Source organism: Salmo salar, chromosome ssa09, assembly GCF_905237065.1.
Source record: "Salmo salar chromosome ssa09, Ssal_v3.1, whole genome shotgun sequence".
In the NCBI taxonomy this organism is placed as follows: Eukaryota; Metazoa; Chordata; class Actinopteri; order Salmoniformes; family Salmonidae; genus Salmo; species Salmo salar.
In genome coordinates this window covers 46,049,790-46,074,554 of record NC_059450.1, presented here as the reverse complement: position 1 = coordinate 46,074,554, position 24,765 = coordinate 46,049,790, and the positions used below count along the sequence as shown (strand labels likewise).

General features: G+C 43.4%; 2 protein-coding genes across 12 annotated transcripts in view; one reads left to right on the top strand and one right to left on the bottom strand.

The window, feature by feature from the left end:
* LOC106611444 (mitogen-activated protein kinase kinase kinase kinase 5) overlaps positions 1 to 5,624 on the bottom strand; it is a 142,094-nt gene extending 136,470 nt beyond the window's left edge. For 9 of the 10 annotated variants that reach the window (XR_006771010.1, XM_045723721.1, XM_045723723.1 and 6 more), the window contains exons 1-2: positions 5,109 to 5,624; positions 4,558 to 4,838 (exon numbers count right to left, since the gene is read on the bottom strand). Coding sequence is in view for 9 of the 10 variants with exons in the window: in XM_045723721.1 (XP_045579677.1) it covers positions 4,558 to 4,665 (108 nt within the window). In the remaining variant the exon portion in view is untranslated. The remainder of the gene's footprint in view (positions 1 to 4,557; positions 4,839 to 5,108) is intronic. The other variant, XM_045723722.1, reaches the window with a different exon arrangement.
* On the top strand, positions 4,319 to 22,029 carry LOC106611454 (atlastin-1). 2 transcript variants are annotated; one of them, XM_014211662.2, is made up of 15 exons: positions 4,319 to 4,447; positions 8,551 to 8,801; positions 9,281 to 9,415; positions 10,337 to 10,441; positions 12,215 to 12,265; positions 12,448 to 12,504; positions 13,766 to 13,858; positions 14,583 to 14,721; positions 15,345 to 15,472; positions 15,748 to 15,804; positions 15,888 to 15,959; positions 16,080 to 16,232; positions 18,949 to 19,227; positions 19,762 to 19,776; positions 20,500 to 22,029. In XM_014211662.2, exons 1-15 carry the CDS (start codon positions 4,429 to 4,431, stop codon positions 20,623 to 20,625), a joined length of 1,680 nt encoding a protein of 559 aa, XP_014067137.1. In that variant the 5' UTR covers positions 4,319 to 4,428; the 3' UTR covers positions 20,626 to 22,029. The 2 variants fall into 2 exon arrangements, with proteins under 2 accessions (XP_014067137.1, XP_014067136.1); XM_014211661.2 differs by lacking the exon at positions 4,319 to 4,447 and adding an exon at positions 5,745 to 5,924.
* Positions 22,030 to 24,765: the final 2,736 nt, after the last annotated feature.

Here is a 24,765-nt window from a genome sequence, read left to right as displayed (position 1 = left end):
ATTCTGAGTTATTCAAAATGTGTTGTTGCTTTATGTGAAAACACACACACACACTTCGCAGAACTCTGCCAGGACAATGGGGAAATTGAAGCTGGATCGTTTGTAGCTCTCCCGTCCCCTACCAATCCATCTTACTTTCACCACGTTACAATCAGAGATTAAAGAGAGGTAGGCTGTAACAGTGTGATGCTTTATCACATGGTTACCACAGTGGGGGAAACTAAATACAACCTCATGAAAAAATGAGAGGAGGACGACAGTGAGTGCGTTCAAATATGTGAAGATTTGCTCTCTGAATAGCAGACTGTGTAGGAGGCAGGTAACTCCTTCAACTGAGCCGTCAGAAAGCCCATCGAATTCCTCCTTCACAGTTAAAGCAGGGTACTGTTTCATCGTTATCATAGAATGATTATATAGAAATTGGCAATGTTCTAACAACTTTATCAGAACACATGAAAAACCTTCAGTAAAAAAAAAAGAAAGAAAAAAAAGACATTGAATCTCAGACTGTGTAGCAAGAAATAAAACAGGCTTAAGACTTATGCCTACAATGTTGCTGATTAAGAGCAGTTCCACGATTACAGAATAATGCCGAGACTCTTGGAAAACGTATGTCAAAAAAAGATTCTTTGCAAAGCTGCTACACATGATTTATTTTTGTATTGTAATTTCAGAAAATTTCCATTATATACAGCTCCTTCAGAAAGTATTCATACCCCTTAACTTATTCCACATTTTGTTGTGTTACAGCCTTAATTCAAAATGTATTAAATATAAAACAATTATCCACCATCTACACACAATAGCCCAAAATGACATTTATTTGCACATTTATTAAAAATGAAATACAGAAACATTTAATTTACACATAAGTATTCACACCCGAGTCAATACAACTTTGGAGGCGATTACAGCTGTAAGTCTTTCTGGGTAAGTCAAAGAGCATTGCACACCTGAATGGTACAATATTTGCATATTATTCAAAGAATTCTTATAGCTCTGTCAACTTGGTTATTGATAATTGCTAGAAAGACATTTTCCAAGTCTTGCCATAGATTTTCAAGGAGATTTAAGTCAAAACTGTAACTAGGCCACTCAGAATCATTCAATGTCTTCTTGGTAAGCATCTCCAGTGCTTGGTAAGCATTTCAACTGAGTTAGGAAGGACGCCTGTATCTTTGTAGTGACTGGGTGTATTGATACACCATCCAAAGTGGAATTAATAACTTAACGCTCAAAGCAAAATTGAATGTATTTTTTCTTTTTGCCCATCTACCAGTAGGTTCCCTTCTTTGTGAGGCATTGGAAAACCTCCCTGGTCTTTGTGGTTGAATCTTTGTTTGAAATTCACTGCTCGACCGAGAGACATTACAGATAATTATATGTGGTGTACAGAGATGAGGTAGTCATTCAAAAATCATGTTAAAACATTATTATTGCACACAGTGAGTCCATGCAACTTATGTGACTTGTTAAGCAATTACACTAATATACACACACACACACACACTACCATTCAAAAGTCTGGGGTCAACTAGAAATGTCCTTGTTTTTTAAAGAAAATCACTTTTTTGTCCATTAATATAACATCAGAAATACAGAGTAGACAGTTAATGTTGTGAATGACTATTGAGGCTGGAAACGGATGATTTTTAATGGAATATCCGTAGGCGTACAGAGGCCCATTTATCAGCAACCATCACTCCTGTGTTCCAATGGCACGTTGTGTTAGCTAATCCAAGTTGATCATTTTTAAAAGGCTAATTGATCATTAGAAAACCCTTTGGCAATTATGTTAGCACAGCTGAAAACTGTTTCTATACCGTTGCTGACAGGTATATAAAATCGCGCACACAGCTATTCAATCTACATAGACAAACATTGGCAATAAAACGGCCTTACAATAGAGAACTCAGTGACTTTCAACGTGGCACCGTCACAGGATGCCACCATTCCAACAAGTCAGTTTGTCAAATACTGCCCTGCTAGAGCTGCCCCAGTCAACTGTAAGTGCTGTTATTGTGAAGTGGAAACGTCTAGGAGCAACAACGGCTCAGCCGGGAAGTGGTAGGCCACACAAGCTCACAGAACGGGACCGCCGAGTCCTGAAGCAGGTAAAAATATGTCCTCGGTTACAACACTGACGACCAAATACCAAACTGCCTCTGGAAGCAACGTCAGCATAATAACTGTTCATCAGGAGCTTCATGAAATGGGTTTCCATGGCAGAGCAGCCTCACACAAGCCTAAAATCACCATGCGCAATACCAAGCATCGGCTGGAGTGGTGTAAAGCTCACCACCATTGGACGCTGGAGCAGTGGAAATACGTTCTCTGGAGTGATGAATCACGCTTCACCATCTGGCAGTCCGATGGACAAATCTGGGTTTGGCGGATGCCAGGAGAACGCTACCTGCCTCAATGCATAGTGCCAAATGTAAAGTTTGCTGGAGGAGGAATAATGGTCTGGGGCTGTTTTTCATGGTTCGGGCTAGGCCCCTTAGTTCCAGTGAAGGGAAATCTTAACTCTACAGCATTCAATGACATTCTAGACAATTCTAGAGAAAATATATTTCACAGCGATTTAGATGGTACAATGATTTCCTTATCTATTCAGTGCTTGTTTTCTCACATAAACTGAAATTGAGCAAACAGTGTAGAATTTTAGCAACCAGTTAATGACAGAGCGATTTCCACTAGATAACTCAGCAGCAAAGTCAGAATAGCTTTCCCATTTTGATGCCGCTCCGGCAGGGAGAAATAAATAGGTGAATATCACAGGCAATCACAACACTGGCGGGTAAGTAATACTGTGAAACACTATCATTCCACTATTATTGCAGATATATTATGAACATTTTCTGAAATTACAATGTAAATTATTTGTCTTAAGTCCTGTGTAGCACTTTTAAGCAAGCCATACAACTCTATGCAGAAGGATATTCTCTCTCTCACAAAAAAACACTTCTAAAAAAACAAATGTACTTGAAGAACGGCAAAGTTTGGTAACAGAATGACAGTTTGTGCTGGCCATTCTGTTACCAAACTTCAGTGGTAAAAGCCGTCCTTGTGAATAGAGTTGTTTGGTTGGTTTGACTTTGCAATCATTGGATTTTGTTTGGCATACAAAATTCTGAGTCTCAGCAGCACTCTTACCATGGAATTGCCCTTAGGCTATGTTATACATGACTGAAGCTGGCCCATAAAGGAGGCTATATCCTACATGACTGAAGCTGGCCCATAAAGGAGGCTATATATTCTACATGACTGAAGCTGGCCCATAAAGGAGGCTATATATCCTACATGACTGAAGCTGGCCCATAAAGGAGTCTATATATCCTACATGACTGAAGCTGGCCCATAAAGGAGGCTATAAAAATCCTACATGACTGAAGCTGGCCCATAAAGGAGGCTATAAAAATCCTACATGACTGAAGCTGGCCCATAAAGGAGGCTATATATATCCTACATGACTGAAGCTGGCCCATAAAGGAGGCTATATATCCTACATGACTGTAGCTGGCCCATAAAGGAGGCTATACATCCTACATGACTGTAGCTGGCCCATAAAGGAGGCTTTACATCCTACATGACTGTAGCAGGCCCATAAAGGAGGCTTTACATCCTACATGACTGAAGCTGGCCCATAAAGGAGGCTATACATCCTACATGACTGTAGCAGGCCCATAAAGGAGGCTATATATCCTACATGACTGAAGCTGGCCCATAAAGGAGGCTATATATCCTACATGACTGAAGCTGGCCCATAAAGGAGGCTATATACTACATGACTGCAGCTGGCCCATAAAGTAGGTTATATCTCCCAGCTCCTGTATTTGGAACCCAAGACACTAAAGTGATAATGTGGTGGGCAGAAGGTTGAATCAGTAAATGAAAGCCTTGATTGGTAGGTGACTCACCACTCTAAATAAAGCCTTTACAAAATGTCACAAGTCAGCTCTCTTAAAAAAAATTAAAAAAACAGGCAAAAGCGACTTGCGGAGAGAGGAGGATAACCTGACCACATACCAAAAAAAAGTGCTTGTTAACTAGGCCAGAGGTATACATTTCGCGTTGACCTTAAGCTGCACAAAGAGTTTAAACAGCTAAAATACTTGATTATGTCATGAAGATGAGCATTCCCTGTGGTTCCCATTCAACTCCATTCTAAAAACGCAAATGCCCCTGTAACACAAACTACTATTGACAAACTGACAACAACAAAGGTTCTGCGTATTGAAACAAGGTGTTAGTAGGCTCTAAGAGTACACATAACCACTATGCATAACTTTACTCACATCTTGGCCATAAAAGCAAAACACATTGAGAGAGAATTGAACTATGGGCCTGGAGGAGACAAACACAACCTTTCCAACTTAATGCGAGTCCTCTCGCCAGGTTTCTATAGGACTTCGCAATGGTATAGGGATGTCGTGTCTTCCAACAGGTGAGGGTGCTTGCTTTGGTAAGACACTGATCTAAATTCGGGAACACCATGAAATCTGCTACTGCTGTTCATTCAGTTTGAAGGTAGATCGAAAAACAAACAAAAAATACCTTGTATACGTCTCCATATGTGCCGCTCCCAACTCGTTGAATAAGCTCGAAATCCTGCTGAGGGTTTTTTCTTTGTATTTCTCCACTAGGTCTAGAAAAAATATCCATGGCAGCTAGCTAACTGGCTGGCTACTCCACTTTACATTTAGCAAGTTAACTTGTGCAAATACACGTCGGTATCATTCGGTGAGGAGTAACGTTGTTACTTCAAGTGGTGATCATTTGGTTATTCTCTAAAACTGCAGGAGTGTTGCTTCCAAGTCCAGCTTCTGGTCCATTTCCTGCCGTTAAGACAAGAGTAGAAAAATAATAGTTAATAAACCTCTAGCTAATAGGTAGTTACAAAACAAACAACCACAAGACATTTAACAATCAACGTATTTGATGTCTGGCCGGCTAACGTTAGTTTGAGGCTAACTAACTAACTTGCAAGCTAACTAGTTAGCTAGGAAAAAAGTTAGCAGAAACTATGGATTGATCATTGAATTTAGCTATAGAAATACAATGATTAATCCTCTAACGTTAGAGAGTAAGTCAAGTGAGCTACTTACACTGTAGTTAGATAACAACCAGGGTGATGTTTTTCAAAAACCTAGTTAAATTGACTTAGTTAAATTATCCAAAGCAAACGTTACAGTAGCTAAACGGTTAGCTGGCTAACGAACGTTAATCCAAAAACAGTAGCTCGGTTGGCGAACTTACCATTTACACCATATACATTACACATACGAAAGGCATATGTTAAAATGTGCCAATGGTATAAATTCCCTATTGTTCCAAACATAAATTCAATGTTGCTATTGAGAGAAAGTGTAAAGTTCTGCTGGCAGCTCAGTCTCCCAGAAAACAACGGCGAACACAGCTTGAAGTGGAACAGCAACCTAGTCCACATCCCCCTGTTGACGAGATGCTACTAACTAGTGGGAAACCGTACTTTATCCGCCATGCATTCAACTGTACAGGGTACCTACCGACTTCACAAGAAAACAATAACAACTAACATCATTTCATCGATTAAAATGCTTTTTGTTGTTGTTGTTTAAATCAAGCCGTATTTAATCTGTCTGTTAGATGATGTGTAACTACCGCCACCTACAGATGTAAATAAGCAAGCAACTGGAGCCACAACAAAAACGTCCAGAAAAACATCGAAACAGCACCACCTTGAAATGTATACAAATACTGCACACCCAACTCCCGTGGGCTTCAGCGTCCTCTCTTCTATGAGCATCCTCCTCGGTGTCGGTTTGTTAGAGGTCCTCCAGTTAACTCCCGTGTCTACATGACAGCCGCGTCGGTTCTCACGTACCGTCAAACAGAAAGGAACAACACCATGGCGAGAAACCGTAAAGACCGAGACAGCTGGGGTGAGTGGTTCATCATTATGAAGATGACTAAATCGGTCCTCTGTAGACGCACGTAATAAAGAGGTGCGCTATTTAGCCTATTTAATGTAGCCTAGGCTATGGGAGAGTCTCAGCAATGCAGCTTGATCAGATTGTTTGTGTATGAATAATGATGGGACAGTCGTTGTAATTTGCATGTTGTTGTCAGAACAAACCGTTAAAATCTATTGAATGCTCAACTATCGCAAAAACGCTGACCTGGATCAGACCCAACCAAGCCCCGTTCAGCTGATCAACTAATATAAACCCAGGCCAAGCGTCTATTCTATTCTATTCACTCTAGTTCTACAGGCCAGTGGATCGTCTGTCTGAGCATCCCCGCACCCTTTAAAATGATTACGGCACAGAATAACGAACGACACCAATAAAAACACAATGCTAGAATTAACCAGTGTTAGAGAGATTTGATTTACAGGACTAGGCCCTTACACAAATACCTGTCAAGGCGGTGTGGCTATAGGGGGTATGGGTTAGCTACAGGGGGTATGGGTGGACCTGAGGCAAACAGATGGCATCATCCTCAGCATTACATTTCACTCAGCTACTGTATGTATGTCGCTGGTTTCTGATTGGTGTTCATCTCATATCTGTTTTGATAAACACCAATTGTGCCATGTCGTTTGGGTCTGTTATCACATAGTAAAAATGAGCTTGTGTACAACCGTCATCATTAGACATACTAAGAGCCATAGACGTCAACACAACCCTGCTATATCGTCTATACTAAGAGCCATAGACGTCAACAGAACCCTGCTATACCGTCTATACTAAGAGCTGTCAGGTATTCAACATAATGTAGCCTATTGTGATAGCCTATTGTGATAGAATGACTGGGGTGGAAGCTATAGAGTGACATAGAATGTTTTTTTGTTATCAAAGAGATTTGAGCAGCAGTGAGCATTGACCCAGTACATGTACAGAGTAGACCTAGACTGCTGATGTCTGAAGCTGCTCTGGAGCAGGAGTCAAGGAGCAGCTAGTTTGGAAGTTGGGGATTGTGTCCCAAATGACACCCTATTCCCTATATACTGCCCTATTTTGACCAGGGGTCCATGTCTCAAATGGCACCCTATTCCCTATATAGTGCATTACATAATCATGTGCCATTTGGGATGTGGAGATACCTGTTATTTTAGGACAGGCTTTGCTTTGGCCTTTTTTTCTTTTTTGTGAGAATTAAATAAATGCCCCAGTCCAGACCAGAGAAACATAGGATGACTGGACTGTTCCTTTATCACCTACAGTATTAGTCACTTTTGTATTCATGAGACTTGCTATGTTTATTATTATGTCATCTTATACAAATGCAGAAATAGAGCTTGGAGTGTTGTGGGTGATAAGATATATTCTTAGACAGTAGGCGTTCCATCTATCAACTCTTCTCTGTGTTAACAGCCTGCTAACACTGCACATTACTTCAAGGGGAGAAAATGATTCAACATTGACTATTGTTAACCACACACACACCCCGAAAGATAGACAGCCACCATATAGTGACTGTGTGCTCCTCAGTCTTCTCCCTGTTAGCAGACTAGCTAGGATTTTGCGGCCTACACAGCCATTAGGCCTCTGGAGACTGTGAAGAGGCAGACTGAGTCACTGCCTTCCTGGAAAGGAAAGATTTCTCTCTCTCTCTCTGTCTCTCTCTCTCTCTGTCTCAATGCACATCCTCTGTTCTGAACCAATGCTTAACTTTAATCATTACTGGATTTAACATCTCGCTCAGCTACAGTATGTTGGTGTCCCAAATGGCACTCTATTCCCTACATAGTGCACTACTTTTGACCAGGGCCCACTCCATATATGGAATAGGGTGCCATTTGTGATGCAGATTTTTGGTGATGAGATGATACTGATCTGTTAACCACCAGGGTAGATAGCTGTTATGGTATTAACAAGCCTTTAACACTACTTGCCATTACGAAAAAGTTATTGACATATCCAGATTTTAATTCAATTCACAAAAACATGTTTGTGCGCTTTGATGGCATCATCTTTTTCAGTTTATTCCTCCTCCCTCTGGATATTGGTGTTAAGTCTGTCTCCGTTTTCCCTTCAACCCTGAGGAAGGTACTGGGTGCTGATGTAACAGTGTAGGTTCCATCCCTCTCTTCGCCCCAACCCGGGCTCAAACCAGGGACCCTTGCACACACAACAACTGACACCCCACGAAGCATCGTTACCCATCGCGCCACAAAAGCTGCAGCCCTTGCAACGCAAGGGGAACAACCACTTCAGGTCTCAGAGCGAGTGACGTCACTGATTGAAACGCTATTAGCGCGCACCACCGCTAACTAACTAGCCATTTCACATCGGTTACACTGAAACATTGGTTCCCCAATAAATCACTGGGGAGTATTATAGTGTGAGTCGGTGTCCCAAATGGCGCCCTATTCCCTATTTAGTGCACTACTTTTGAACAGGACCCATAGGGTAGTGCACTATATAGGGCTCTTAGATCTCTGGTCAAAAGTACACTATACTATGCACTACATAGGAAATAGGGAGCCATTTCGGACGCACTTGAGAGAATTATAGGATGTGAAATTTCTTTGTAAAAATTTGTACCTCCCGTGTCATGTGACAGGGTCCTTCACAGACAAAGCCACCTACGACTGGAGCTCAGAGGAGGAGGAGCCTGATGGAAGGGCGCGGCCCATCCAGGTGCTTGTTGTCAAGGAAGACCACACCTTTGAGTTGGACGAGGCGGCGCTGAGCCGGATCCTATTGGCCGAAGAGGTCCACAACAGGGAAGTGGTGGCCATATCTGTGGCCGGGGCGTTCCGCAAGGGCAAGTCCTTCCTCATGGACTTCATGCTGCGTTACATGTACAGCCAGGTGAATTCAAAGGTCGTGCTTGTGTAAATGATGGGGATTGGTAACCTCACTCCTCAGCTTGAAATGTCTCCATCCATGTTGCGGGGTATGCTATCTTTTTAGTGGCGAAGTTGGCTAAGACATTAGGAAGGTCACTTGTGTTTGTGAGACAGCGGTCCAGAGGTCCAGTCTCTGTGTGAGCTGGTGAGGAAGGAAGCAATACTGTTAAATGACGCCTGTCACACCTGGCTTTTGGGATTAGCTTGTGTTCATATCTCTTGACCCGGCTATGACCCATCCTTCAGCGTGTAAGAGACGATCTGTAATTAAACTTTGTGTCACTGTTGCTACATTGACATAATGTGATGATTAAGGTTATGGTGCGTCTTACTGTTTTAAGGTTTGTGACTAATATGGTAGCAGCAGGATTGGTCGAAGAAGCTTCAATCTGTGTTGTGTTTCTCTCCTGAATCAGTCTATATCCAATCTAATGTCCCCAGGCGTCTGAGGAGTGGCTGGGGGAGGCAGAGGAGCCTCTGACAGGGTTCTCCTGGAGAGGTGGATCTGAGAGGGAGACCACAGGGATTCAGATCTGGAGCGAAGTCTTCCTGGTGGACAAGCCAGATGGACGCAAGGTATCAGATCCTCACATTTGACCTGTATTCAAGGGTATGCGTCCCAAATGGCACCCTATTCCCTAAATACTACACTACTTTAGACCCTATTCCCTACATAGTGCACTACTTTAGACCCTATTCCCTACATACTACACTACTTTAGACCCTATTCCCTACATAGTGCACTACTTTAGACCCTATTCCCTACATAGTGCACTACTTTAGACCCTATCCCCTACATAGTGCACTACTTTAGACCCTAATCCCTACATAGTGCACTACTTTAGACCCTAATCCCTACATAGTGCACTACTTTAGACCCTAATCCCTACATACTGCACTACTTTAGACCCTATTCCCTACATACTGCACTACTTTAGACCCTATTCCCTACGTAGTGCACTACTTTAGACCCTATTCCCTACGTAGTGCACTACTTTAGACCCTATTCCCTTCATTCTGCACTACTTTAGACCCTATTCCCTACATAGTGCACTACTTTTGACTCAGAGCCCCATGGGTAGATTCTGTATAACGACTACAGTTAGAGACATTGTTTGGTCCATGTTAATCAGGGATGGGCCCGCTCAGTGGAACTCAGTCAGGGTCTTAACTTACTGTTGTGATTTATAATAGTAGAATAAACCAGGTGAATTTCTAAATGTGGTTGTGCATCATCAGTTTTACTCTTGTTGTCAGTCACTGAGAATCACTTAATTAGCTCATGTCAGCTAGCATGTTTTTAGATTGGTAAGTTAGTCTAGCAGCCAGCTACCTAAACCTGTAGTAATTATGTAAATAGTTCTCTCCTCGCCATGGCAAAATGTGTAGAATTGCAGGAAGTGAACTGTACATCTTCAGGTTTGTCTCTCCAATTTAAAGTGTAACAACATTAACACTGATGAATGAAGAGTTCTCTTCTCCTGTCTCGTCCCTCAGGTGGCAGTTCTACTGATGGATACCCAGGGAACGTTTGACAGCCAGTCAACGTTGAGGGATTCAGCCACTGTGTTCGCACTAAGCACTATGATCAGCTCCATGCAGGTACAATACAGTGGCTTTGGCCCCTAACGACCCTACTGTCTTAACAGATACAGTGGCTTTGGCCCCTAACGACCCTACTGTCTTAACAGATACAGTGGCTTTGGCCCCTAACGACCCTACTGTCTTAACAGGTACAGTGGCTTTGGTCCTTAACGACCCCACTGTCTTAACAGATACAGTGGCTTTGGCCCTTAACGACCCCACTGTCTTAACAGATACAGTGGCTTTGGCCCTTAATGACCCCACTGTCTTAACAGATACAGTGGCTTTGGTCCTAACGACCCCACTGTCTTAACAGGTACAGTGGCTTTGGCCCTTAACGACCCCACTGTCTTAACAGATACAGTGGCTTTGGCCCTTAACGACCCCACTGTCTTAACAGATACAGTGGCTTTGGCCCCTAACGACCCTGCTGTCTTAACAGGTACAGTGGCTTTGGTCCTTAACGACCCCACTGTCTTAACAGATACAGTGGCTTTGGCCCTTAACGACCCCACTGTCTTAACAGATACAGTGGCTTTGGCCCTTAACGACCCCACTGTCTTAACAGATACAGTGGCTTTGGTCCTAACGACCCCACTGTCTTAACAGGTACAGTGGCTTTGGCCCTTAACGACCCCACTGTCTTAACAGATACAGTGGCTTTGGCCCTTAACGACCCCACTGTCTTAACAGATACAGTGGCTTTGGCCCTTAACGACCCCACTGTCTTAACAGATACAGTGGCTTTGGCCCTTAACGACCCCACTGTCTTAACAGATACAGTGGCTTTGGCCCTTAACGACCCCACTGTCTTAACAGATACAGTGGCTTTGGCCCTTAACGACCCCACTGTCTTAACAGATACAGTGGCTTTGGCCCTTAACGACACCACTGTCTTAACAGATACAGTGGCTTTGGCCCTTAACGACCCCACTGTCTTAACAGATACAGTGGCTTTGGCCCTTAACGACCCCACTGTCTTAACAGATACAGTGGCTTTGGCCCTTAACGACCCCACTGTCTTAACAGATACAGTGGCTTTGGTCCTAACGACCCCACTGTCTTAACAGGTACAGTGGCTTTGGCCCTTAACGACCCCACTGTCTTAACAGGTACAGTGGCTTTGGCCCTTAACGACCCCACTGTCTTAACAGATACAGTGGCTTTGGCCCTTAACGACCCCACTGTCTTAACAGATACAGTGGCTTTGGCCCTTAACGACCCCACTGTCTTAACAGATACAGTGGCTTTGGCCCTTAACGACCCCACTGTCTTAACAGATACAGTGGCTTTGGCCCTTAACGACCCCACTGTCTTAACAGATACAGTGGCTTTGGCCCTTAACGACCCCACTGTCTTAACAGATACAGTGGCTTTGGCCCTTAACGACACCACTGTCTTAACAGATACAGTGGCTTTGGCCCTTAACGACACCACTGTCTTAACAGATACAGTGGCTTTGGCCCTTAACGACACCACTGTCTTAACAGATACAGTGGCTTTGGCCCTTAACGACACCACTGTCTTAACAGATACAGTGGCTTTGGCCCTTAACGACCCCACTGTCTTAACAGATACAGTGGCTTTGGCCCTTAACGACCCCACTGTCTTAACAGGTACAGTGGCTTTGGCCCTAACGACCCCACTGTCTTAACAGATATAGTGGCTTTGGCCCTTAACGACCCCACTGTCTTTGAACATAAATAATGACATAAATAGAGACCTTGACAACGGTAGATGTTCTGTGCAAAAAAACATGTTGGAGTAGAAAAGTTGAATCTCGTTTCGCAGGTGTACAACATCTCCCAGAACGTGCAGGAGGATGATCTTCAACACTTACAGGTACAGTAGACGGATTGATTACATCACCTACATTATCACTGAGATCTTTCACTGTGGAGAAATTCAGATAGATAATGACTCTAAAATTAGCTGTTTCTCTGAACACTTTTAAAACGCCTGATTGTGATCAATGTTGATTTTTTTTTTCTTTCTTCTCCTCTCTCTTTGTGGTGTTTTTGTAGCTCTTCACTGAATATGGCAGACTCGCTATGGAGGAAACTTTCCTTAAACCATTCCAGGTAGGACATTCTCTCCTTTCTGTTATTCAGTTTTAGGCTTGTGCAACCAGACTGACCACTGCGCTGATGTTCGTGAAACAGAATGTGAGCTCGCGAGATCAGGGTGGTTTAACGATGCTGATTCAGTTGACCAGAAGGCTGGTTTAGATCAGGCTGGTTTAACGATGCTTTACCAGAAGGCTGGTTTAAATCAGGCTGGTTTAACGAGGCTGATCCAGTTTACCAGAAGGCTGGTTTAACTCGGGCTGGTTTAACGATGCTGATTCAGTTTACCAGAAGGCTGGTTTAAATCAGGCTGGTTTAACGAGGCTGATCCAGTTTACCAGAAGGCTGGTTTAAATCAGGCTGGTTTAACGATGCTGATTCAGTTTACCAGAAGGCTGGTTTAACTCGGGCTGGTTTAACGAGGCTGATCCAGTTTACCAGAAGGCTGGTTTAAATCAGGCTGGTTTAACGAGGCTGATCCAGTTTACCAGAAGGCTGGTTTAACTCGGGCTGGTTTAACGAGGCTGATTCAGTTTACCAGAAGGCTGGTTTAAATCAGGCTGGTTTAACGATGCTGATTCAGTTTACCAGAAGGCTGGTTTAACGATGCTTTACCAGAAGGCTGGTTTAACTCAGGCTGGTTTAACGAGGCTGATCCAGTTAACCAGAAGACTGGTTTAGATCAGGCTGGTTTAACGATGCTGATCCAGTTTACCAGAAGGCTGGTTTAAATCAGGCTGGTTTAACGATGCTGATTCAGTTTACCAGAAGGCTGGTTTAACGAGACTGATTCAGTTTACCAGAAGGCTGGTTTAAATCAGGCTGGTTTAACGATGCTGATTCAGTTTACCAGAAGGCTGGTTTAACGATGCTTTACCAGAAGGCTGGTTTAACTCAGGCTGGTTTAACGAGGCTGATCCAGTTAACCAGAAGACTGGTTTAGATCAGGCTGGTTTAACGATGCTGATCCAGTTTACCAGAAGGCTGGTTTAAATCAGGCTGGTTTAACGATGCTGATTCAGTTTACCAGAAGGCTGGTTTAACGAGGCTGATTCAGTTTACCAGAAGGCTGGTTTAACTCAGGCTGGTTTAACGAGGCTGATTCAGTTTACCAGAAGGCTGGTTTAGATCAGGCTGGTTTAACGATGCTGATTCACCAGAGCAGGAATTATTTAGGTCCTTTTTACTTTGATAGCTTCTTGCTGTCAGAGACTTTCCTTGCTAATGCTTTGCCACTGCACCGTAACTTACTGAAGCCATGTCTGTATTGTTCCAGTCCATGATATTCCTGGTCCGGGATTGGAGTTTTCCCTACGAGTTTGGCTACGGGCAGGAAGGAGGCATGAAGTTCCTGGAGAAAAGACTCAAGGTCAGAGGTCACAGATGAACAATGATTATAGTGGTTCATATAAAGATAACAAGAGTTATATTAACACAGTGTTGTTACTTGAAACTGAAAGGCTGCTATTTATGCGACATGATCATGTTAGTTATAATAATGATAATGATGATAATAATACTAATAATAATACTGATGATAATAATGATAATAATGATGAAGCTGATAATGACAATGATGATAATGATGATGATAATAATGATGATAATAATAATAATAATACTGGTGATAATAATAATGATAATAATAATAATGCTAATGATGATGGTGATGATAATAATGATGATACTGATGATAATAATACTGGTGATAATGATAATAATAATACTGATGATAAGAATAATGATGATGATGATAATAATAATGCTAATAATGATGATGATAATGATAATGATGATGATGATGATAATAATAATGATAATAATAGCGATGATGATAACAATAATATTGATAATGGTAATGATGATAATGATGATGATAATAATAATAATGATGATAATGATTATAACGATAATGATGATAATAGTAATATAAGAAGACACTTTAATCCAAACAAACATACAGATCCCTCTAATCCTCTGCAGGAATTGAACCCATGACCTTGGATTTGGTAGCAGTACCCTGTTACCAACTGAGCTTGTGTCTGTGGTTGACTGTTTGTGTCTTTGTTGGTGTCTGTGGTTCTGTATTGTAGATCTCTGAGAACCAACATGAGGAGCTGCAGAACGTTCGTAAACACATCCACTCCTGCTTCACCAACATCTCCTGCTTCCTGATGCCTCACCCCGGACTCAAAGTGGCCACCAACCCGAACTTCGACGGCAGACTCAAAGGTACAATACATATTTTGTCATCTTGGTGGTCTTAAAACAAGCACAACACACTTTGTGATGACAAAACACAACAGACTAATCCCATTGATTAATTTAAAGCGCACAGCACACTATAGTTTGAGGCGGCAGGTAGCCTAGTGGTTAGAGGGGGGAGGCAGGTAGCCTAGTGGTTAGAGGGGGGAGGCAGGTAGCCTAGTGGTTAGAGGGGGGAGGCAGGTAGCCTAGTGGTTAGAGCGTTGGGCCAGTAACCGAAAGGTTGTTTGATCGAATCCCAGAGTTGACAAGGTAAAAATCTGTCGTTCTGCCCCCTGAACAAGGCAGTTAACCCACTGTTCCCCTGGTAGGCTGTCATTGTAAATAAGAATTTGTTCTTAACTGACTTGCCTAGTTAAAAGTAAATAATAATTAAAGTTAGACGTTCCTTTGACGCGATTTCATTTTACAGGAACATGACTGAAATTGTCACATGACAGGAAGTGTGTTTTTGTTTAGCCCTCCTATTTGGTTAATGCATAGGGCCGCTGGTTCAAGCCCAGCTCGAGACAGGATAGGCACGGAAGTAACATGGTTACATACCTACCCTACCATTCATCTAATCTCACTTCTCCCTGACCCGTGTTTAGAGATCGACCGTGAGTTCATCAACAACCTGCAGATCCTGGTCCCGTGGCTGCTGAGTCCCAAGAACCTGGATGTCAAGGAGATCAACGGCAGCAACATCACCTGCAGAGGCCTGCTGGAGTACTTCAAGGTCCGGGGTCTTCGATTTTTAGCCTGGTTCCAGATCTGTTTGTGCAGTCTTACCAAGTCCTATGGTTGTTGTCAGAAGTTAACAAGACAGCACAAACAGATCTGGGACCAGGCTACTCGAATTTAGTACGGTTAAACAATGTGCATCAATCGATGTTCACAATGGAGTGAATGTTTCAACCAACCAGTGAAAATAATGTTATTGAAATGTTGTTAAGTAATGTAGGTGTTTGTTGATGACGATTTCCCAAACCCCCCCCCCCCCCCACTACCCAGGCATACATCAAAATCTACCAGGGGGAGGAGCTGCCACACCCGAAATCCATGCTGCAGGTAACAATGTCTTGTGTTGTATCTTTCTTCCATCGTTATAATGCATTATTACCGGATGAATCTAACCATGTGGTGTTCCTCAGGCCACAGCAGAGGCCAACAACCTGGCAGCAGTGGCAGCAGCCAGGGACCTGTACAACAAGAAGATGGAGCAGGTGACAAGGCAGGGCTGTATTCTGTGACGGACTTATCCGGGCTTATCTCCAATTCTAATGCTGCTGCCTACCTGAGACCTACTGTTGTCCCAGAGACCTACTGTTGTCCTCTCTCCCCAGGTGTGTGGTGGGGACCGGCCCTTCCTGGCCCCAGCAGAGCTCCAGGCCAGACACAGTGACATCAGAGAGGAAGCCCTCCAGGTGTTCCGTGGGGTCAAGAAAATGGGAGGGGAGGAGTTCAGTCGACGCTACCTGCTACAGCTGGAGGGAGAGGTATGTCACAGGAAGCACAGGTGGAATCTGAACCCCCTGTCTCTCGCACGGAAAACCAACATCTTTCTTATAACCATTAACCCAATAGGAAATTCCCTCTTTTGTGTTATGTTACAGGTGGGATCTGAACCCCCTGTCTTCCGTTGGGGTTGTTGGGATAGCGCTCTACCTACTTTGCATACCTTTGACCATTGTTCTTTACAAAACTGTTCAAGCTCTGTTAAATTCCTGGCGGAGCGTTGATGGACAGCAATCTTCAAGTCATTCAATCTCTAAGTAATTTATTCCTTAGCCACACCACTGTAGCTTTGACTGTGTGCTTCGTTGTCATGTTGAAAGGTGAACTTCTGTCCCAGTTTCAGCTTTCTCGCAGAGGGCAGCAGCTTTTCCTCAAGGACTTTTCTGTACATTGCTACATTAATTTCCTGTTCTATCCTGATCAGAAACTTCTCCATAACATGGTGCTGCCAACACCATGCTTCACAGTAGGGATGGTGTTCATTGGGTGATGTGCCATGTTGGATTTGCGCCAAACGTAACGCTTTGCATTCAGGGCAAAAGGTTCAGTTGTTGTTTCTTCAGACGACTAAACTTTTTGCCATATAGCTAAAGAATCTCCGTAGTGTTCTACTTTTTTATTTGTATTTATTTTTGTTTCATCCTTCAAACAGGATTCAAGGTGGGCTTTCTGGAGTAATGGCTTCCTTCGGGCCACGCTACTATACATGGCAGACATTGTTGTCACGTGCACACTGTGACCAGTCGTGGAAATAAAAACCTGTAGCTCTTTCAAAGTTGCCATTGAACTCTTAGTAGCCTCTCTCTGATCAGTCTCCTACTGACTCAGTCATCCAGGTTGGAGCGACGACCTGATCTAGGCAGGGTCTCGGTAGTGCCATACACCTTCCGGTTCTTAATGATCATCTTTACCAAGGGATATTCAAGGCTGTTGAAATTGTTTTATACACATCCCCTGATCTTGGCCTTAACACAACTTTGTCCTGGAAATCTTTTGAACGCTCCTTGGTGCTCATGGTTGAAGTGTCTGCTTTGCAATTCACTACCCAGCAGAGGGAACCATCTTTCTTCTTCTTTGGTATTATGGCGGTCAGCAAGCAAACAAAATGTTCTAACCTTGTTACCCATTAGAACTTCCCCAATAATAGAAGGAACCTACAGGAACTGCTGAATTTATCCTGAAATCATGTAAATCACTCAAATGTAATACAGATGGATGCTAATTCACTTGGTGTGTGAAGGTGATTGCAGAAGGTGATTGGTGTAGGTGATTGGTGAAGGTGATTGGTTACAGCCAAGCTCATTTAGGATTGCTATTACAATATTACAAGTGGGTGGACACTTATCCAACCAAGGTATTTATGTTCGTTTTTTATTGATATAAATAAATCTGAATATGTTTTTTCACTTGGAAGTTGTCGGGCAGGATGTGTAGATCGATGACAAAAATAATATATTTTAATGCATTTTAATTTCGGGCTGTAAACCAACAAAAGGGGGAATATTTTGAAAGTGGGTGTAGACCTTAGGCACTGGAAACATTCAGGGGCCGTCGACTGGAAACAGTCACGGGCCGTCGACTGGAAACATTCAGGGGCCGTCGACTGGAAACAGAATAAGCCTTATCCTGGACTATAAAGCATTTAATGGAGATTCTCTAGAGTTATCTTTTTTCACCCAGGTCTAGGTTTAGGGCTCGATTCAATCTGTAGCGCTGAAGAGCCGTGCTAACAGTGCGATTTGAAATTTTAAAGGTGGAATCTGCATAGAAAAAACCTGTAATAGTCATCTCTATGCAGATGGCACTGTTTTGTATGCTATGGCTCCTACATCTGACCAGGCTGGGCTGACAATAAATTGATGTTTTAAAAAAACCTACAGATGAGCTAGTTAAGAAGCTGAATTAAGGTAGGCTTATTCTATAGAAATAGATCCTTCCCTAAACAGCAGGAAGCAGATTGTAAGTCAACCATCCTGTCGGTTCTTTACTATGGTGACATCATTTATGGGAATGCAGCAATCACTAGTCTTAAACCTCTGGATGCCGTCAACCATAGCGCCCTTCTTTTTTATCACAAGTGACATTTTTAATACGCATCACTGCATCCTGTATGGAAAGTTTGGCTGGTCCTCATTAATGTCTTGTAGATCACTTCATTAATCCTTCTGTTTACAAAGCTCTACAGCACAAGCTTCCGACTTAACCTCACTACGTTGTTGAAGTATAAAGACATGAGTGACACAACACATTGACAGGGTTGGTTAACTCTTGAGGTTCCTCAGGTCTCCAGCAAATTGTGTAGATACTTTTTTTTTCGTTTTGAAGCGGGCCCACTTCTGGAACAATCTGCAGATCTCATTAAAATGGGATGTTCTAGTGCCGCTCAGGTAGTTTAGAGTGTTGATTGAGGACCTAGTAGCTGAGATATGTAACTTTTCTTTATGATTGTTTTTTTTTTCGCGTATTTTTGTGTATTGTGTTCACAGGGCTCACCTGGAAATGAGACCCTCTGTCTCAATGTTGACTTCCTGTTAAAATAAAAGGTCCAATATGTACATAAAATAAAGACTATGGGTCAATCGGAAATTACCTTTTAAATTAGAATTCTGCTGTAGCTGTGGCTCTTCAGAGCAGAATGAATGGACTTATTTCTAGAGTAGCATTATGGTCAATCCCCTATAACCAACTCTGTTCCAGGTGGACGAGGTGTTCAACCAATACATCAAGCACAACGACTCCAAGAACATCTTCCACGCCGCCCGCACCCCGGCCACGCTGTTCGTGGTCATCTTCATCATGTACGTGGCGGCGGGGATCACGGGCTTCGTGGGGGTTGACATCATCGCCAGCGTGTGTAATATGATTCTGGGCCTGGCGCTGATCACCCTGTGTACCTGGGCCTATATCCGTTACTCCGGAGAGTACCGAGAGCTGGGCCAGGTCATCGACCAGGTGGCTGGAGCACTCTGGGACCAGGTAGGTCCCCAGACCTGGGCTATGCCCAAATGGTATTTTATTCTATTTTTTAGTTTATTGCCAGGGGTATGGGTGTCCATTTTTAGGATATTCACAGCCTCATACTTCACCCCATCCATTGAGTCAAATCGTACTCCTCCTTGAAGGGATTGACTCAAAAGGAGGAAAAGGAATGACTCAAGGAAGGTTTGAGGCTGAGGATGTCCTAAAATGGACACCGTACATGCTCTCTATGACAATGTGCGTTATCATATCGATGTGTGTACCATAAAGTGATTAAAAGTTTATGGACTCCTAAACCCTAAGGATCCTAAGTTTTAACTACAGATGTTGTGTATAAGTAAGTGATAGAGCATCTAAACCACTAGGTGGCGACATAACATTTTACTGTGTTGAACAATCTGGAAATAATCACAACGTGTTGTCTTTAGAGTTTGAGCTGAAAACATTTCAAAACATGTAAATATTTTATATTACATTTGATTTATTTGTCTAAGACCTGTGTTTATGTTTTTCCTCTATGTTTTGCAACAGGGAAGCACAAATGAGGTGAGTGGGGAGTTGGGCTCTCAATCAGTCAGTGTTAGGCCATAGAGATAAAAAGAGAACTTCAGATGGATAGAACTAGTTTATCCATAATGGTACAGATACTAAGATAAGTCCTCTTTCTTATCCATCTCTATGGTATAGGTCTACTGGATGTTTCAATCCATCTCTGTGGTATAGGTCTACTGGATGTTTCAATCCATCTCTGTGGTATAGGCCTACTGGGTGTATCAATCCATCTCTGTGGTATAGGCCTACTGGGTGTATCAATCCATCTCTGTGGTATAGGCCTACTGGATGTATCAATTCATCTGTGGTATAGGCCTACTGGATGTATCAATTCATCTGTGGTATAGGCCTACTGGATGTATCAATCCATCTCTGTGGTATAGGCCTACTGGATGTATCAATCCATCTCTGTGGTATAGGCCTACTGGATGTATCAATCCATCTATGGTATAGACCTACTGGATGTACCAATAACTCTATCCATCTTGAGCATTCCAGTATTGGTTAGTCTGAAACACACCCTCTTCCTGTCCTGTTGTTCACAGGTTCTGTAGAAGGCTAAATGTTGCCTAGGAAGTACCGTTTCTGTATCTAGACACATTGCACACATTCGGAACCAACAATCTTAAGCATTCTGACAATGAATTATTTTAAAATGCCCCCCCCCCTATTCTTGGCCAGATAGTTACGATCCCTCTTTCCTCCTCCTTTCTCCAGGCACTGTATAAGCTGTATAACGCTGCAGCCAATCACGGGCACCTGTACCACCACGCATTCTCTGGTCCCCAGGCCTCCGAAGAGGGGGGGGAGGCCCCCGAGAAGCCCACCAGGAAGAGGAACTGACTGGGTGATCTGATTGGCTAGAGCACAGCAGGGACTGCTGGGTACCTCTTAAGTAGCATGATGGACAGAGAGGAGGGGAAGCAGGGGGAAGCATCCTCATCCACAGGGCACTCTTTTACTATGGTATTGGCTGGAACAGTCCAGCGACGCGTTCACTATTTTAAATCCAAATGTGGACAATGTAATGTCCCAGAGGCAGTGGCACAATCTCCCTTTGAACTGGGGGTGCTTCCCTATCAACAATGGGGATTTTCACTTATCATTGTCCATCATTTGGAGAACATGGGTGCAGTAGAGAATTTATAGTTTACGGCAGATTTAATTGGTCTTACGTCAGATAGCGTGACGAACCACTGTCTGCAACTGGTAGTTTGGCAACGTGTTCCCCTTTAGAAAAACGAAGCCATCTGTCTGAAGACAATGCTGCTGATTTTCACAAATAGGAGTTTACCTGATTATGCCATTTGAGGAGAGGTTGACCTGTAACTGACTGGTGGTCCATGTATATTGATGGTCATGTTTGATCAAGTTTAGTGATTTTTATCTAAGAAACGTATACGATGGATGCATCCCAAATGACACCCTAATAAAAAGGGAATAGGGTCCCTTTTGGTCGCAGACGCCATCTTTGCTTAAAATATACATTTTCATCAGCATGGTAAAATCGTTAGGTCTACCATTTTAGGCTCTCCACTCTTATCTTGAGTCTGGTATATTTGTTAACATGTTTAGGGCTTGTACTTATCCTGGCACTTTAAAAGGAAAACTCCACCCAAAGACTATCTTTTGGTATTTGTTTCATTGTTGACATAATCCTAAAAATGTTTTGCTTATCAGCGATCACGTTTTACAGATAACTTTCAAAATGCAGAAATCATCCCTGTGTGATGCATTTTGTATCATATGATGAAAAATACATCATACAGGGATGATTTCATTATACAGGATGGTTTAGTTTGTTTCTTAGTTACTGAATCTATGGGTACTGTGTGCCAGTATCGTGTATCTACAGTTTCATGCAGCATTGTCTTCCTTCGTATGTGGCTGCCACTAGTTTACATGACGTCAGAGCGTCATACTGTGCACACAGAATTAAAATAAAATATATCTTATTGTATCTCAAAATGGTCACAAATTTAGACTGGAAAATAATTCACTGGCGGAGACATGATAGTTGTAATTCAAGTAGTGGAAATACTCCCCAACACTGAGTTAGTTATGGGATAGGTCAGTAGACATGAACCAGAGTGTAATTTGTGATGAGATCAAACAGCCTTCAACTAATAGCACAGGGCTGGGTAGAGGTAAAGAGTTCAAAGTTCACTCTATTATATGTATCTATCACTTCATATTGGTCTGCTTCCTGCTCAGTTTTGTTAAATAAATGAACTTCAAAAACAGAAATTGTATGATCCTTTGAACTGGTGTGGCCTTTGTGGGTGGAGGGATGGCTGGGGAAAATAGATGTTCGTCCATTGTACAGAAGAGGAGAGAGAGAGAGACCGTTGTTGTTGGTACACATTGAATGTTCTAGCAAAACACTAGAACATTCAGAATGAGTTTACTGGTCATTCATCTAGGAAGCCTGGTTATGAAATATCTTCATAGATCCCCTCTTACTAGCCTGGTTTGTACGGTCTTGCCAACTCCTGTAGTCCTTGTCATGCAGCTGTGACCGCAGTAGTTGGCAAGACGGCACAAACAGATCTGAGAGCAGGCTATGGTTGGGAAAGATGTCCATACTTCTTCAGGCGATGTCTGTCTGGACTACTGCATGGTAAAGATAAAGGAGGCTGCCCTAGAGGGGTAAACTACAACACAGGATCAATGAGTTAGCCAGCTAACTTTAATAAACCAGAAATAACTTGATTTTCTGATTCATTAGAGATTCTCCAGTACTTTATAGCCAGTAGTTCTGAAAGTAGTGTATACTAAATCTGCCTGATCTTCAACATACAGTGATTTAATATCTAAAAGGAGAATGTCACGTCGTTTTCATTAAGAACCAAACGGATTGAAACAGGGACTGGGAGGCTACGCTCACGTTTGTTTTTTCCCCTGAACAACACCCTGACTTGTTAAAATGATGTTGGTCAGGTTTTGTACATTTCTGCCAGAATGGTGTTACAAACAATAATTTCAAAAAAATTACCTCTCAATAGGTTTAAATAATTTATTGATGCTTTTTCAAAAGACAATAGTTACAATTACAGATTAAAGAAATTGACTGTACATAAGAGGATTGTGTATTACTTGAGTGCATAGTTTGGGGTTTTGAATGAAAAACAGGCATCGGTTGGAGGAAAAAAGACAGACTAGCTGTTTAGTCTCCCCCCTTTTCCACAGGCTTGAAAAATAGTTGTTTTCGCAGCAAACTATTGCTTTTGTCCTGCATCTGCTCTCCATGAGGTTAAGCATCAACTGTATGGTGATATTCTGAACAGATGGGTCGTGGCTAGCTGTAGGGTGACGTCATTCTGAACAGACGGGTCGTAGCTAGCTGTATGGTGACGTCATTCTGAACAGACGGGTCGTAGCTAGCTGTATGGTGACGTCATTCTGAACAGACGGGTCGTAGCTAGCTGTATGGTGACGTCATTCTGAACAGACGGGTCGTAGCTAGCTGTATGGTGACGACATTCTGAACAGACGGGTCGTAGCTAGCTGTATGGTGACGACATTCTGAACAGACGGGTCGTAGCTAGCTGTATGGTGACGACATTCTGAACAGACGGGTCGTAGCTAGCTGTATGAAGACGTCATTCTGAACAGACGGGTCGTAGCTAGCTGTATGATGACGTCATTCTGAACAGACGGGTCGTAGCTAGCTGTATGATGACGTCATTCTGAACAGACGGGTCGTAGCTAGCTGTATGATGACGTCATTCTGAACAGACGGGTCGTAGCTAGCTGTATGGTGACGTCATTCTGAACAGACGGGTCGTAGCTAGCTGTATGGTGACGTCATTAAGAACAGACGGGTCGTAGCTAGCTGTATGGTGACGTCATTAAGAACAGACGGGTCGTAGCTAGCTGTATGGTGACATTCTGAACAGATGGGTCGTAACTAGCTGTTATTGCATAGCTTAGTAACTGTGGTTTACTAAGCTCAGAACAGAGCTGAGACAATGTCACTCCATCACAACATAATAAGGCATTACAAAACCCACATCCAGAAAATAACCAATTATCAGAGGTTAATTCCCAAACGGCACCCTATTCCCTACATAGTGCAATACGTTTGACCAGAGCCTATAGTCTAAAGTAGTGCACTATATAGGGAATAGGGTGCCATTTGGGATGCAGAGAGAGTACATTCACATACAGAAGATCATCAGGAAATGCACTTCAGATGTTTGTTTTGGCAAAGCTAAGGCATCTTGGGAAGTCAGTGTTATAATAGGTAGTGCCCCAAATGGCATGCTATCCCCTATATCGGTGTTTCCCAACCCCGGTCCTCCAGTACCCCCAACAGTACACCGACCCCGGTCCTCCAGTACCCCCAACAGTACACCGACCCCGGTCCTCCAGTACCCCCAACCCCGGTCCTCCAGTACCCCCAACCCCGGTCCTCCAGTACCCCCAACCCCGGTCCTCCAGTACCCCCAACCCCGGTCCTCCAGTACCCCCAACCCCGGTCCTCCAGTACCCCCAACACCGGTCCTCCAGTACCCCCAACACCGGTCCTCCAGTACCAACAACACCGGTCCTCCAGTACCAACACCGGTCCTCCAGTACCCCCAACACCGGTCCTCCAGTACCAACAACACCGGTCCTCCAGTACCAACAACACCGGTCCTCCAGTACCAACAACACCGGTCCTCCAGTACCAACAACACCGGTCCTCCAGTACCAACAACACCGGTCCTCCAGTACCAACAACACCGGTCCTCCAGTACCCCCAACACCGGTCCTCCATTACCCCCAACACCGGTCCTCCATTACCCCCAACACCGGTCCTCCAGTACCCCCAACACCGGTCCTCCAGTACCCCCAACACCGGTCCTCCAGTACCCCCAACACCGGTCCTCCAGTACCCCCAACACCGGTCCTCCAGTACCCCCAACACCGGTCCTCCAGTACCCCCAACACCGGTCCTCCAGTACCCCCAACAATACACATTGGTATTGTAACGCCTAT

What these genes read in the sequence shown, in the direction of transcription:
- LOC106611454 (XM_014211661.2), top strand. Translation starts at nt 5,840, where the DNA reads ATGACAGCCGCGTCGGTTCTCACGTACCGTCAAACAGAAAGGAACAAC. An exon ending in TCCTGGAGAAAAGACTCAAG is followed by an intron (nt 13,859 to 14,582) that starts GTCAGAGGTCAC and finishes TCTGTATTGTAG; the next exon opens with ATCTCTGAGAACCAACATGA. An exon ending in ACAACAAGAAGATGGAGCAG is followed by an intron (nt 15,960 to 16,079) that starts GTGACAAGGCAG and finishes CTCTCTCCCCAG; the next exon opens with GTGTGTGGTGGGGACCGGCC.